Here is a 14,740-nt window from a genome sequence, read left to right on the forward strand (position 1 = left end):
CTTTTGCAATTGGTTAATATATATACATAAAAGTTACTTTTGTACATATGTCCAAAATAGATGTCAAAAATGGAAGACACAGAAATGAAGTAAAACCCAAAACATATAAAAAGGAATTAGAAACAATTTTTAATACCCCAAAAGTAAACCCAGTCACGATTTGACAAAGCAAGAATTGGATTTTTCGGGTTGAAAGAAAAAAAAGTGTTGAATATGCAAAGTCTTATATCCCAACTAACAAACCTTATTGGAACCGGCAGATTGCTACAGATGTTATGTGAACTACTCACTAAGCTATTATTACTACGTATATTCATGTGAGTTACTACTCAACTATGAGGGATAAGTGGGTATCTATTTTCCTTATAATTTTGTATAAATAAAAGAATAAGGGACAGGGTCATGGCATTCTTCACTACTTATCTTTAAAAAAAAAAAGAAAAAAAAAAAGAAACAGAGAAAATGACAGGTAAAGAAATGATTGAAGGAAGGAACCAAATTAAGGGAGGGGCTGCAAAGGGGCAAGGGATGCCATCTTTTGTTAGCAATTAACTTTGGAGTTTTGTCATACCCTTTTGGCTTTCTTCCTTCCCCAAGCATTTATTGAATAAGGGGTTTTCTGGCTTTTATCTCTAGGATTTTTATGCAACGTGTCAACTAAGGAAGACCTGGGCATCTCATTTCGTGAACCAATTTTTTTGAGAATGTGAAAGTTTTGGATAATGAGTTTTCATTATTTGTAAACCAACGTGTTTTTGTTTTTGCCTAGAACATTACAAACATGGAGGGAAGATTTTAGCATGCATTATTTAGAATGCACCTCATCCAATAATATCATTCATAGCATTTGAAAGTGAATATGGAATATCAAAATAAGTTATTAACCAGAGAGAAAAATAAACTATTTACAAAATATAGCAAAAAGATAAAAAATAAAAAATTCAAATGAGTTGTAGAAAATTGGATGGTTTTGCTATAATCTGAAAACAGACTCAATTCCTTTGCTATAAAGAATAGTATATCTATACATATCTCTATAATAATATAAAACTATCCACTTTGTTCAAAGTGTTCATGATCTTGCTTTTAATTTCACCGAAATGGTCTTGTCTCCACAAAAATAGTTGTCTTCATGATCTCTCGTCTAAAAAATGTATAACTAAATTGCAAGATTCAACCCTTATTTTTTTAATGAATAATAATAAAATTAAATAGTTGTTAAATCCACCCTTTTAAGACATTTTAATCTTTTTTTTTTTTAGGAAATATTTTAATCAACTACAGACGGTGATGACAAATTCAATTTTCTTAAAAAAAAAAAGTATTGACTGACATGACAAAAGGTTATTTTCATTGATAAATAACTGAAATAAAAAGAATGATAGTAATAATGATGATGATAGAAAAATAGCCCACAAAGTATCCATCTTACACACTAACGGGAAGGGGTCAAAAACCAAGAAATAAATTGGAAGTCAACTGAAATGGCTGTCGGTTCTGACTGATTATACGATTTATGGAAATGGGAACCAAATACAATTGGGTCTGTTCCCACTAATTTCCACAAAAATGTAAAATGTTACAATCAGCTCATAAGGGTGCCAGGAAATTGTTATACGGTTTCTTCATGAAACCTAATATATAGGAGCCAATGAAATCTGACTAATACCATAAACAATCACTTCAGATTTCACATTAAGGAAATTTCGAAAAAGCAGATACAGCTAAACTCTTAACTTTGACCACGTGCTGCTGCTAAAGTGACAGGAAAGTGGAAAAGGATGTCCTAATAAGAAAACCTCTAGACGGCCAACGATCTGAAGGCTAGGGAAATACTCCTAATTCGTTTTCTTAGTAAAACGGAGTGGTTATATAGAAAATTAAGCCCATAAATAAAAGTTTTACCTATTGGTTTTTGTTTGGTTGTCATTTTATGAGTGTTTTTTTAAAATTTAAGCAAAGTACTTTAAAAAAAAAAACAAAAAATTTGACTAAGAACTCAAATGGGTGCTTTATAATATGAATTCTATCCACCTAAACTAATACCTACTCACACTGATGAAACATCAAGGGATTAAATAAGTAAAGAGAGATCATGATTTGGTTAAAATATGTGTCCATGATAAACAAACAAAATTGCAGAACGCTGAGTGAACTTTCTGTTGTGAAAAGAAAGTAAGGAAAGATGTTACCAAAATTCCTCCTATCTCACAAGCTATATTCAGCCTTAGAGTCGATAAAAGCTTGAATCGATGGTTCTCGCCCAAGAAAGTCCGATAGAACATCAATTGGTTCTTTTGCACCTCCTGGAGCCAAAACCTGCCACATTAGATAGGTAAAAGTTTATTCAATCCCTTATGGATACAATGTACAGACCTTTAGGATAGCGTGTTAGGTAATGCGATACGATTATGCTCGTCAGTATTAGTTAGCAATAACTAATATGAGAAGGTAAGAGTATGTTGAGTTGTTAGAGACAGAGAGAATTAGTGATCAGCTGCTATAAACAAAACTACAGAGCCGATTGGCTCGGTCCATTTGGCATAAAGAGATGAAGTGACCCCCTAAAGTGGTAGTAATAGGCGTAGAGAGGGTTGTGGATAATCCGATCACCGATAAAATTTTTCCTTTTTTTTTTTTCAGTTAAATTCGATCCAAAATCTACATTTTAAATATTTCCCAAGCAGCCTCCGCTCCCGGCAATTCCATGGAAACACATATTTGGCTCATTCCGGTGGCTACTATTGTCGAGTGCATTACATGCTTTACAAACCCTCACAGAAACCAGTATATTTTAGTGAAGGAATACGTGCCAAGGGGGAGGTGGGGTGTTAATGGAGGAACAATTGGTATTTAGATTCCAATATATCCTGGAGTCGAAGGAATATATGAACCAGGACTCCTTTTGAGCTAGAACTTTAAAAATAATGATGGAAGAATGATTCCAACTCTTATTAGAGGATTATCCAAATTTTGAACGATTGCTGGAGATGATTCCAACTATTTTCAGAGGATGATCCAAATTCCCTCCAATATATCCTGGAGTAAAATCCATTACCACCCTTCACCAAGGTTAAGGAGAAGGGGGTAAAGGGAAGGAAGAATGGGAAAAATTACCACCCTTCACCACCCTTCACATAAAATAGATAAATGTTGTTAAGCCATTAAAGAATTACTATTACCACATCACTTTTTCGTTCGTCAATTAACGGTCTATTCAACACTATTTTTAAAAATTTAGACACTAAAGTATCCTTTTTGAGACTTCTAGGACCAAATCTCATAAACTTAAAAGTGTATTAATTACCCTAGTCCAAATAGTTTGAAACTCGGAGAAGAAAAAGCCTCCTGAATTTCTTCCCAATTTTACATTCTGTTTCATTTAATAACAAATATCAATCAAGATATGTTGAACAATTAAAACAAAAAAAACCTAGATATTACTTTGAATTTAGGAAGACGAGCAAAAAAACAGGTATATCAACCAAAATATGAAGAGGACACCAAGATATTTCTATTCTAGTTACAATGGTTTCACTAATTTGAACTGAATGGTGATATAAAATTGGTCCAAATGAAAAATCAAAGTTTGGAAGCATGATGCAAATTTATTACCTTGTTTCTGAACTGCAAGCCAATATGTTGGTTCAAAAGATTACCACGAAATTTTGAGACGAAAATATCAGCGGAGAAAACCTGCAGAAGTTAGATTGCTGCTTATGTTATATTTAAACAAAGCTAACCAATGCCCGGTACATAAATGTTCATGAACACCTTATTACGTCGGTTTTTTTCAATGAGAAACATTGATCAAATTTCACTGATGGAATGAAATTAGAACATGTTAAGCATATATACATGAGTAGTAAAGCAAACTCCAACACGGATTTGCGTGCTTGAAGGGTAATAATGTTTACCTCACTCCATACACGACTGTAGCAGGCAGCTTCATAACCAATAGCACTACATGGAAAGCATGAAGCAGGATTGGTTCCTTCCAGCATGGGCAAACCTAGCATTACCTGGGAAAATGCTGTAACATGACAATCTAGTGTGCAAAACTCAAGTGAATAAATAAGTACTTCAAAATATACCTTTGAATGGAGATGCTTGAATAATTCAATGATGTCGACATTTTCAGCACAATGTATAATTTGATCAAAAAGACCTACATACAGACATTTCCCAAGTTACACAATGAAAACGAACACATGCAACTGATGAAGTTCAAGAAGAATGTAGCTGGCATGTTGGGATGCAAACATGAAAGATCTAATGTCTTACTGTGGATGCCCTTTAGGAGGTGGCAAAGAATTTGATACTTTGTGATACAGTTCTCGCATGTATTTCAACATATTACATGTCCTTGTTTCTTTTACCAAGGAAGGAAGCTCTTATTAAAAATTAAAAATAAAAAACCAACGTAGCTTAAAATTAGAAAGAAAGAAAAGGAACTTTGTTTCCAAAGGAAAATGCGAAGAGAGACTGAGGCATTTGATCGGATGGCATATTGCGATAAGATAAGACCAAACCTCTTGAATGTGGAAGGTTGAGCACAGGAAATTCAATGAAAGAATGAAATCTTATTGCCAAAATGGTTGTTCAGAAGTCCAAAAGAAACTAGTGGTGGCACCAGGTAATGATGTATTTTCAAGAAAAAGATATGAATGGACTATGAAAAACAACAAACCAGGCAGCAACATGCACTTGAGAAAAATATCAAAATTTTGGTGTCAAGCGTTATTAACCATGACTTGGAGAAGGAAGGAAGCAAAGTCTTCCCTTGTAATGACATTTGGATTGGAAATCAACAATTTCTACCTCTTTCGTTAAAATTTCCACGGTTCTATGCAATCTCAAAACAGATAAATGCTTTGGCATTATGATTGAGACAAAAAAAAACTCACTCTTGAACATGGCCAATAGAGTACAAAATGTGACATGATAATGTTTTAGGTCATAATTGTTGAGTGCCAATCATTAAGGCAGGGGTGTTCATCTTTTTGCGTTTTAGTTGTCTTTGTGCTTTTAATTCATCTCCTAAGGACAATATTAGTTAGTTGCTTGGCGGTCATCGAAAATTTCTTTGGGTCACTGCTGCTAACAAAGCAATCATTTTGGGTCGTTGGAGTGAAGGATTCAAAATAATTTACCAAAAGGTAAGAAATAATACTTGAAGTAAAATGCAATTAACAAAAAATCTTGCTTCAATTTCAGCGCAGAAAAGAATAAGTAGAAGAAAGTAGGCAGAGTAAAAGAAATGTCATACAATAAAGAATTTCTTGTTTCAATTTCAGCGCAGAAAAAGAATGTCGCCATTTTTTCAGTGATTCACATACTTCATCCTTGATGGGTACTGTAATATCCTAAACATTGCACAAACAGAAAATATGGCTTCATATTCACATTAATAAATACTATGAAAACTTGACTTGGGTAAAATTCGTGCATCACAAATGGCCTGAGCCATCTTATGATAACAGAAATTTATAGTTTCAAACCAAAACTTCTACAATATTAAAGCTGAATACATTAAGATGCACCAGACTTCCAACTAAAGAGATATTAAAAAGGTGTTAATATAAATGCATTACCTGATGGAAGCCAGATAACAACTTCAAAGAAACACTTTCATAGCACCTATAACATAAAAACAAGCATTAACAGGCGGGTGTGGTTTTCAAATCAAACTAATGGATATAACAATGTGTCAGCTACCAGTTTTCTAGAATCTGAGCAGGGATCTCAACGAAGTCAGGATCAAGACGCAGCCCCGAGATCCTAGTAAATGGTGCACGATTGCAGACATGTTGAACCTAAAAATTCAGTTATGAAGTTGAGGAAAATCAATTAAAAACACGTAAATAAAAAATGCTTACAGTTTAGAATATTGTACATTTTGTATCACGAAAACAAAACAAAACAAGACTACTGTACATTTTACTTCTAGAGTCAATTTTCTATAATACTGACAAAAAGACTAATGTAGCATGGCAACATTACATGCCGATTAATATAAAAGGGTGATTGGACAAGCACTGAAATTTGAACTGAACTGTTAAGGTAGTTTGTCCCAGAGCCACACAAGACCATAGTGGTCATCATTTAGTTTGGATGCCATCAAGCGTCCAGAAGCAAACATTATAACTGTGAGTGATATATAATTAAATTTGCCTTCAACAACTAGGTTAAGCTTTTGGGTGAATTGTTGATTTAAGATAGTATCAGAGCAAGTGGTCCAAGGAAGTCATGTGTTCAAGTCTCTTACTTGTTGTTTCCTCTCCAATTAAAATTGATTGTCACTTGTTGGGCCTTTCAAATATTGTAACCCCACAAGTGAGTGGAAGTGTTAGTGATATATAATTAAATTTTCCTTGAATCACTAGTTTAAGTTTTTGGGTGAATTAGTGATTTAAGAATAACTTCCATCACAAACTTACCCACACTTGTGATAGATTTTGCTTACCCACACTTGTGATAAATCTTTCACTTGTCTAAGATGTAGGTAGAGCGGAAGCAAGATAGATGTCTTGTTCTAGTTGGAGGCTGGCCAAGGTTGATAGCCATAATACATATTTATCACAAATCAAATTCTAGAAGTTAAGGAACTTCACTCAAGTATTCTCATTCTAACCATCTTCCAGTGTTAAACTACAATAAATTATCATCTTCTAAGTTCTAGCCATTTGATCAAATCAGTTATGGTCTGAAAGAAAGTACACAAAATATATACCACATGGCCAAACTCATGAAAAAGATTAACCACTTCAGTGAATCGCATCAACCCGGCATGACCATCAACATCGTTCTGTAGTTGAGATAACAGTAATGCCACCGGTATCTACTCAAACAAAAGAAAGAGAATTTATGATGATACAATTTGTATATAGAGTTATCATATAAAGAACTAACTAAACATCTCAACTTCTTGTTCCAAGTACAGTTTTCTTCATACATCATATGTGGTAAAGTGCATGTGATTATAGTGAGATTTTCATGATAAACAATACAAATATATTCTAGATATATGATAGCACATGTATCGTGTAAGTATATAACAAATATTACCTGCCGTGTACCATTGGATAGCAATGCACTGCTTTGAAGGGCCACCACACATGTGTGAATGTATTTTTCCTCCCTAACCAAGTACAAAACACAATTTCACTCACAGATGAAGAAATAATGTCAAGGTCAATTTTGTAGAAGTTTGAAGTTCTGATCAAACCTTGTGTATAGATCAAGGAAGAAGTAACCAATAAGTTCACCAGAGTTTAGATCAAAAACTGAGTATAACTTAACGTCATAATGCCAGACCTCAGCATCTATCACTTCCTCAAACCTTAATCCTGGTGAAGCAAAAAATCAAGTACTAAATTGCAACTGTAGTACTAAATTCTTAGGGCAAGAAGAAAACAATAAGAAAACCAGATTCGTGAGTAAAGGTGGAACGATCATGCCCACCAAATTTTTTTAATGGAAATGATTACCGAAGAGGTCTTGCATTATCTTGAAGATCCCAGACAAAACCAAAGAGACTGGAAAGTATTGCTTAACAGTCACAAAGTCCAGGTTGAATTCTTGATCTTCTGCCCTTTTGACATAGTATAATAGATCCTCGATACCAAAAGGACTTTCCCCTTCCTCTTGCTTCTGATGATCTCATAAGTCATAAGACCCAAAGTAAGTTACATGAAACCAGGTTATCGACAAACATTTGATGGATTGAACTAACCTTTAGGTTCTTTAAGCTGGCCAGTTCCTTGGCAGCTAAATCTGTTATACTATCAGAGATGTTCTCCAAGAATTCAAATACCTGGATAAACATTCAAGTAATTACCAGCCTAAAACTCGGCAAATAAATTGACATTAAATAAAGAATTAACAAAACTAATTGGTGGTTCTTTTTATGCTAAGGTTCAACCAAGGCTTAGCAAAACCTTGTACCAAATTTTTGGAATACCCACGTGCAAGTCAATGTTCTTGGGACGCTACAGGATAACTTCTAACCGAACAGATAACCTTGACGTACATCCAGAACTTCAACAAGAATCCATTTCTTCTTTGTAAACTGTAACTAATTGCTTCGCAGTTTCTAAAAGTGTTATTCATATGGTCTTAGCATTTTGAGCCAGTAATTTAAACTTGAAAACTGGTTTCGAGGCTATTAATTGAAACCTAGAGATACAAAGGCGGCAGTAAGCTTTATGTAATTTTTTCCATTTACGAAGATAGCCCTTTATTTTGGTTTACCAGGATAAATAGCACGAAGAAATAGAAATGTGAAATTAAACACAAACTAACCACTCCAACTACCCTCACCACCGCAGCCAGCCTGAGGCATCATTCAACTAGTTCAAGCATTATAACCTCAACCAAAAAGCCAAAGGTTCAAATACCCACCCTACATATCATGAATCCAAAATAAATAAATAAAACTTCACCACCAAAACCAAAACATGCAATATCGCAAAACCTATAGAATTTGATTGGGTGATGTCATGCCTTAATGGTGGTGAATTGAAGAAGAGAAAATGAATTGAATTGAAAAATAGTTCAAATAAAATACTAACAAATAAATTAAAGTATTAATAAATTAATAATATACTTGCATATAAAGTATTCCAAAATTAAATTGCAAGAAAAATGCAATTATAATTTTATTTTCAGATAGTGCAAAAAAATCTAAATCTAAAAGTGAAGTGTTTTGTGAAAAACCATTCTTTTAGTCCCGTCTTAATTTTCTACTTTCTAAAAAGTCATGTGGGTATTTAATAAACGAAGAGAACTGGCATCTTTGAATAACCTTAGCAGATGATCTTGCCATTCTATAATGAACAGCATAGTCTGCATAATTTGAATACCCTTGTAAGCGGGCAAATTTGTGTCGCAGATGAACCTGAAATTAAGAAAGAATGTTAACTGTCTAGAAGTTTTTACACTAGCAAGAATAGTCAATGCTCGGTCATCACATTTAAGTTCTCCACTAGAAAATTTGGAAGCGTATCTATTTCTTACTGCGGGAATCCAAACTTTGGTTTCACCAACAAAAATACCATATTTCAAATTTTCAATCCAATCCCTATTTTGATGCAGATGTGGAAGCCATTTGAAATGTCAGCAACTTTTCGTGGAACATCAATTACCATGAAGAATCATTGTCGTGTTAACTTATATTATTTTAAAATATCAATTTTCCATCTTTTAGCAATATTTAATCCTTTCGTATTGAACCATTGATCATATCACTACAACAAGCGTGAAAAATCTTAGGAAACAAGAATATATTTGTTTACAAACATAGTTGTTAGAAACAGAAAATATTAATTTGCAAAGTAGATTATGGACCACCAAATCAAAACTTGCTCAGTTAAACCGTTTTTAGAGAGGAGAAAATCAGAAATTATGATAGGTTGCCCACTAATCTATACATTAATATTTTATTATTTCATAAAGAAGAAATTATCCATATAAAACCATTTTAAGAAAGAAATTGATGAAAAATTAAAATGTTGGCTTCCCTTGTGATCTGTGTTTTGTATATCAGATTACGTTAATACCAAGCTCAGAACCTAGTAATCTTTGAGGTTTAAATTAGTTCACAAGGGATAGATAATCAAGTTAATTACCAAATTTTCAAGAATAGAAAGATTCACTTCTCCACACCTCTTTCCATATGCCATTGCCACCATCCTCCTTGTCGTGCCTACCTTAAAACAGGCAGTGTTACCATTGTCAGTACTCAGTACATATTCCTCCTCTGAATCGATGATATGAACTTCCCAGATAGTACCCTACTTAAAAACTTCTGCCTAGTTTATAAGCAGAAAGTTGACTGATATGACTTTCAATCAGAGCTAGAAGTTTGCCCTAAGCTTTCTACGTGAGCTCTGTATATGATTTTCAATAAATCATGCAATATCCCAAAACTAATATTTAAATATCTTGGCTAATTGTTTTCAAAGAATTCAAATATCATGTTCAGTAAAGGACTAAAGTTCCTAGACTTTACTGATTCCTTCTATTACAGGACAACTAATATCATGTACTAAAGGAAGTTTACATATTGATAGTATGCATGAAGTTCTCGAAGGTTACATGGATATGAGTAGTTCAAATTAAGAACAGATAAGATATAAGATAAACTACCGAGATAAAAGTTAATACAAAATAAAAATGAAAGAAACAAAATATAGTACCATGCAGGACTCATCTGACAAAGGCATTAGATTTGGGGAAAAAAATACAATAAATAAATAGGTTGAATCAAAATTTGAAATAGTTGGACAGTATTCCAAAAAGCTTCTGGTTCTTGAGAACATACCTTGCAATGTTCTAATACCACCGCAGTGTGATGGCTTCTCATGACCACCTTAAACTTACCATTTTCAGTTTTATCAAGACTCTGCGTGGAGAAGAGATAAGATAAGTACATTACTCAATGGTAATGGTATGTGGGAATAAATCGATCAAAAATAGTATTTTGATAAGAATTTTTTTCCTTTTTTTTTTGTTTTTTTTTTTTTTTTTGTGAATTCAAGAAGATTCTCATTCGTTAATTTAAATTTTCTTCTACTATTTTTTCCTAAATATCCATCAAAATCAGCATTTTGTCGATTTTTTTATCAAAATTCCTTAAAGTTGAGACATCTACGTTTTCTTCAACTTCAACCACTCAACAAAGCAAAAAGGTTATTGATGGAGCTAGTTTGGAAAATAAAGCATATCTTATAACAAATAATTAGCTTGGAACACCCACTCACCCTTAGATCTACAAATACAATACACCATAAAGACTTCAAATGAAATACAAGTTATCAAATAAATTATCTTAAGCTATGATGAGAAAAAGTCTTTTCAAACATATACAGCCGAATGGTAACAAAAAGACAAGGTGATATAATCCCACGGAAAGGAATTCTAACAAAAAGGACTTTTATAGGTCAGTATCTGATTTATGCGAGTGAATTAGCGTAAGACAATTAAAATACATGATACGGGAAGAGCCCAAACCTCAAAAAATTCTTTTGGTAAACCATCCAATTCAGCTTCACTAAAAGGGATGAATGTACCATCATCATTCAGATTTTGAATATATCGCAGGCTTAGCTCTTCAATTTGCACCCTCAATCGCAGCAATTCTTTCCTTTTTGATGTAGTAAGGTTTAAGCCATTCCGCTCAAAGTCTCTAACCTGTCACTGATTGAAAAGAATCAGCGCATGTTTCAAGCATTGGAGCAAGGTAAAGTTTAAATATCATCAAAAAGAGCTAAAGTTGACTAAAGTAGGTCAAATTTTCTATATTTCAGTTGCAGATTGTGGCGATTAGATTGTCAAAATATGGATCATCAAAACCAATTTGGGGGGAAGGGAGAAGTTGGGAATGACATATACAAAAAGAAAATTCGATAATCTTGCCTCGACAAAATCAGTTTGCTTGACCTCCTGTGCAGTTTGGAAAGTTCTCAAGAACACTTTATAGAGCTGTTTTTTAAATTGATCGGGTTTCCTTTAAATAATGGTGTTGCAATACATTTGTGATCAGGCTATACTTCAAAGTAATAACAACTTTAGTTGTTCTTGAAATTGGCCATCTATGGAAATGACGTTTGGGAAAACAAGTTGCAAGGAACAAATATCTGAATATGCTTTCACCTACACACACGGTGCATGCAAAGAAAACAACAGAAAACATATTTTTAGTTTAGCAGAGTGGGGTTGGGGAACTAAACCTTATTGAAGGTCTAGGTGCCTTAATCACCAGACCTCGGATTGGCAACAAAAACAATTTTTAATTACAAATAACCAACCTCTTTAAGTTCAACACCCAATTAGAGTCTGCCCATCATGGCCTTTTGTAATTTAAATTATAGAATACGTCGTATTTAATGCAGAATTGTCTTAATAGTTAAATTTAGTAGTTATCTTTCCTATTTGAAGAGATTGTACACATCAATCTGTACTCATGAAAAGAGAGAAGAACAATCTTTTGATATTGCAGTCTACTAGGAGTCCATACCAAGCATTGAATAAAGCACTTCTGTTCAGCACTTGTCTGCTCCCCTCTGGCAGAAAATGCTTTGACAACTCGATAAACATCTTCACGTTTGCTGTTCCGCCCACAGAGAAAGAACGATGAGTTCTGTAATTGACAAAGGCATGCAAATCTATCGTGCTCTGAAGTTTGCTCGAAGGTTAAGAAAATGAGAGAAAAAAAACAGTTCGGAAGGGACATGTTCTTAAGCCTTCACTTTGAATATATTATGTGTGTGTACACTTACAGCACTAATTAAGAACCCAGATACAGAATTTGTTTCATTTTTCCCTAGCCTATTATAGCAAATAAATTGCATTCCGAAACATGGATATGCATGTAGATCATATTGACAAAGGAGAGGGAAAGGGGGCAATAAGTTTAAGCTGTCAATCGTGCCCTGCTGCATGATCTACGAAAGCCAACAAATGTAACCTTCCATGAAAAGATAGCAATGAGTGATACCTGCACATTTGAGCATGAGCATCTATTCTCCGCTCTGCTTCAGCACTTGCTGCGCGCACATCGTCTGAAGTAGATATTAGTTTCGGAAATACGCATGATTGTACTAGTGGAAATTGTTCAGCCTCTAAATCAGCCAGTGGTGAAATTACATTCGAATATGTAACCTGCAAGCTTCAGTTAACGAGTTATAAAGAGCAACTACGACCATATTATAAATAAAATTCAAGTTATGAAGAAAATAAGTATTTGTGATATGAACACTAGACACGTGCAGCCTTATTTCTATCTCTACTTCCAAATGTTCGTTGGCCAATTCCACGACGATGTGGCGACATCTATGCAGACATCTATTAGTTACGTATGTAAAACTAATTCCATGACAATTAACCACTTATAATGAGTCCAGAATTTCACTGAAACATAGCTAGTTATCGAAAACCACATCAAGAACGTTGTTCGACTGGAAGACTCTCACCTTCACCATATGAAATGTTCCTAATTGTGGATTCATGACTTCTGTGAAGGAAGAATATAAATAAATAGAAAATAGAAAAATCGAGTACAGATGAATGGAGCAAGATAGTCGACACCTTGTTAGGGGGAACCGATGCAACAGCATCGTGAACCTTCTTCGACTTCGCAATAATTTTATCTGCCAGATTCAAAATCTCAGATGCCGAAAGATTGGGGCGTAGCTCAAATCCTGGAAGTTCTGTTAATCATGAAAATAAAACAAGCATATCAACAGTACGACAATGCTACCGACCCAAGCTACATACAATATTCATCTCGTTAGCATGCAGGAACGTGCTACAGCAAACTCTGAAAAGTAAGACAGCTCAAAGTGAAGTGATGAAGCAAAATGGAACTGTGCGATGTACCTTTCTTCTTCTTCCGTTTGCAGATGGCAACGATTGCAAGATTCACGGCTACGGCGAGAAGAGCAGCGCCTCCGGTGAAGACTAATAGCTTACTTTGGGTCTTCCGTTTGTACATTTTCTGGGTGTTCCCCTGAATCTCTGTCATTTTCTTCCGCCTTTCTGTCTGGCCAAGCGGAAATTGCGATGGAGGGAAATTTTGTGCGCGCCTGTTTGGATGGGATCTATGTAATTGGGATGGAAATAAATTCTTTTGTATTTCAATTCTAAAATTATAATTTTCTTTTAAATAATAATATTAACTTTTGTTAGTTTTCTTTTATACCCTACTTCTTACGTTAGTTTCTAAAATAATATTTATGTATAAATAATAAACGTAGCTTAAGTTTTTTAGACAAATTAATTTTTTAACGTCAAATAATAGTATTAATCTCTACACTATTATTGGTAAAATTAGTAATTTTATATGATAATTGGACAAATGTTATGATATATTAATCAATAATAAACAAATTTAAAAACTATTAAGAAATAAATTTATATTATATTGATCATGACATGATCATTAACTAACTACGCATACAATTAACTAATTTTATAAACAAAAAATGCAATTTCATGTAATTAATTTAAATTTATTGATTTTAATAATATACAAAATAAAATAAAGGGAATTGTCAAAAACACCGAATCTGATAAAATATTTACTTATAATAAAATGTTTAGATTATATTAATAGATATTGATAACCATTCATTTTATCGGTGACATTGATTGATAGAAGTCAATGAGTGACTATCACTTATATAACTCAAAATGTTGTTATATAGCTGATAAATATTTTAGTTTATATTGTTGTTTTAAAAAACACCCCATAAAATAACGTAATAAAAGAGAATGGACAAATAAGAAAATTATCACTATGTATGGGTGTAATTCGTAGACATGAATGATGCATAAAAATAACATAGGCTAAGCTACAAATCAAGTATGGGCATGTTTATCTCATACTCGTTCTCCCCCTTATTTTAATCATAGTTTATTCAATCCAATTTAAATCTCCAAACAAATACTAGGATAAAATTCAATTTTTGCTTGGGTTGAATTATAAGTTTTGAATCAAATACATATCTTAAGACCGCTTCCCAAATTAATAAAAAAATACAAGTAGCTGAATTTGAAACTAATTAAAGGTTGACATGTGTCCCAAATGAAAATAGTTTAACTCAAATAGCAAATAATACACTAATCTAATTAGTTATGTTCGCGGTCAAGTCTATAGACCAATCAATTTTAAACTATGAGTTATTGTTCACATATGTTATGAACATTTGGAGATACAAATATTAAAAATTAGTAGGTA

At 33.4% G+C, this 14,740-nt stretch overlaps 1 protein-coding gene across 4 annotated transcripts; it reads right to left on the reverse strand.

Annotated features, from left to right (window-relative positions):
• Nucleotides 1-1,464: 1,464 nt before the first annotated feature.
• On the reverse strand, nucleotides 1,465-13,615 carry LOC101203244 (probable thimet oligopeptidase). 4 transcript variants are annotated; one of them, XM_004142901.3, is made up of 20 exons: nucleotides 13,381-13,614; nucleotides 13,090-13,211; nucleotides 12,500-12,663; nucleotides 12,020-12,110; nucleotides 11,014-11,193; nucleotides 10,325-10,405; nucleotides 9,630-9,710; nucleotides 8,807-8,899; nucleotides 7,736-7,816; nucleotides 7,491-7,653; nucleotides 7,229-7,349; nucleotides 7,069-7,141; nucleotides 6,734-6,841; nucleotides 5,719-5,816; nucleotides 5,595-5,640; nucleotides 5,270-5,366; nucleotides 4,095-4,168; nucleotides 3,918-4,022; nucleotides 3,616-3,696; nucleotides 1,465-2,319 (listed from the first exon to the last, which is right to left on the reverse strand). In XM_004142901.3, the coding sequence occupies exons 1-20, from the start codon at nucleotides 13,523-13,525 to the stop codon at nucleotides 2,209-2,211; spliced, it is 2,115 nt and encodes a 704-aa protein (XP_004142949.1). In that variant the 5' UTR covers nucleotides 13,526-13,614; the 3' UTR covers nucleotides 1,465-2,208. The 4 variants fall into 4 exon arrangements, 3 of the variants coding, with proteins under 3 accessions (XP_004142949.1, XP_031737244.1, XP_031737243.1); XM_031881384.1 differs by lacking the exons at nucleotides 1,465-2,319; nucleotides 5,270-5,366 and having other exon boundaries at nucleotides 3,611-3,696; nucleotides 3,918-4,033; nucleotides 13,381-13,615; XR_004214648.1 differs by lacking the exons at nucleotides 1,465-2,319; nucleotides 5,270-5,366 and having other exon boundaries at nucleotides 3,659-3,696; nucleotides 13,381-13,615.
• Between the last annotated feature and the right edge of the window lie 1,125 nt (nucleotides 13,616-14,740).

The sequence above is a fragment of the Cucumis sativus genome, chromosome 2 (genome assembly GCF_000004075.3).
Source record: "Cucumis sativus cultivar 9930 chromosome 2, Cucumber_9930_V3, whole genome shotgun sequence".
NCBI lineage: Eukaryota > Viridiplantae > Streptophyta > Magnoliopsida > Cucurbitales > Cucurbitaceae > Cucumis > Cucumis sativus.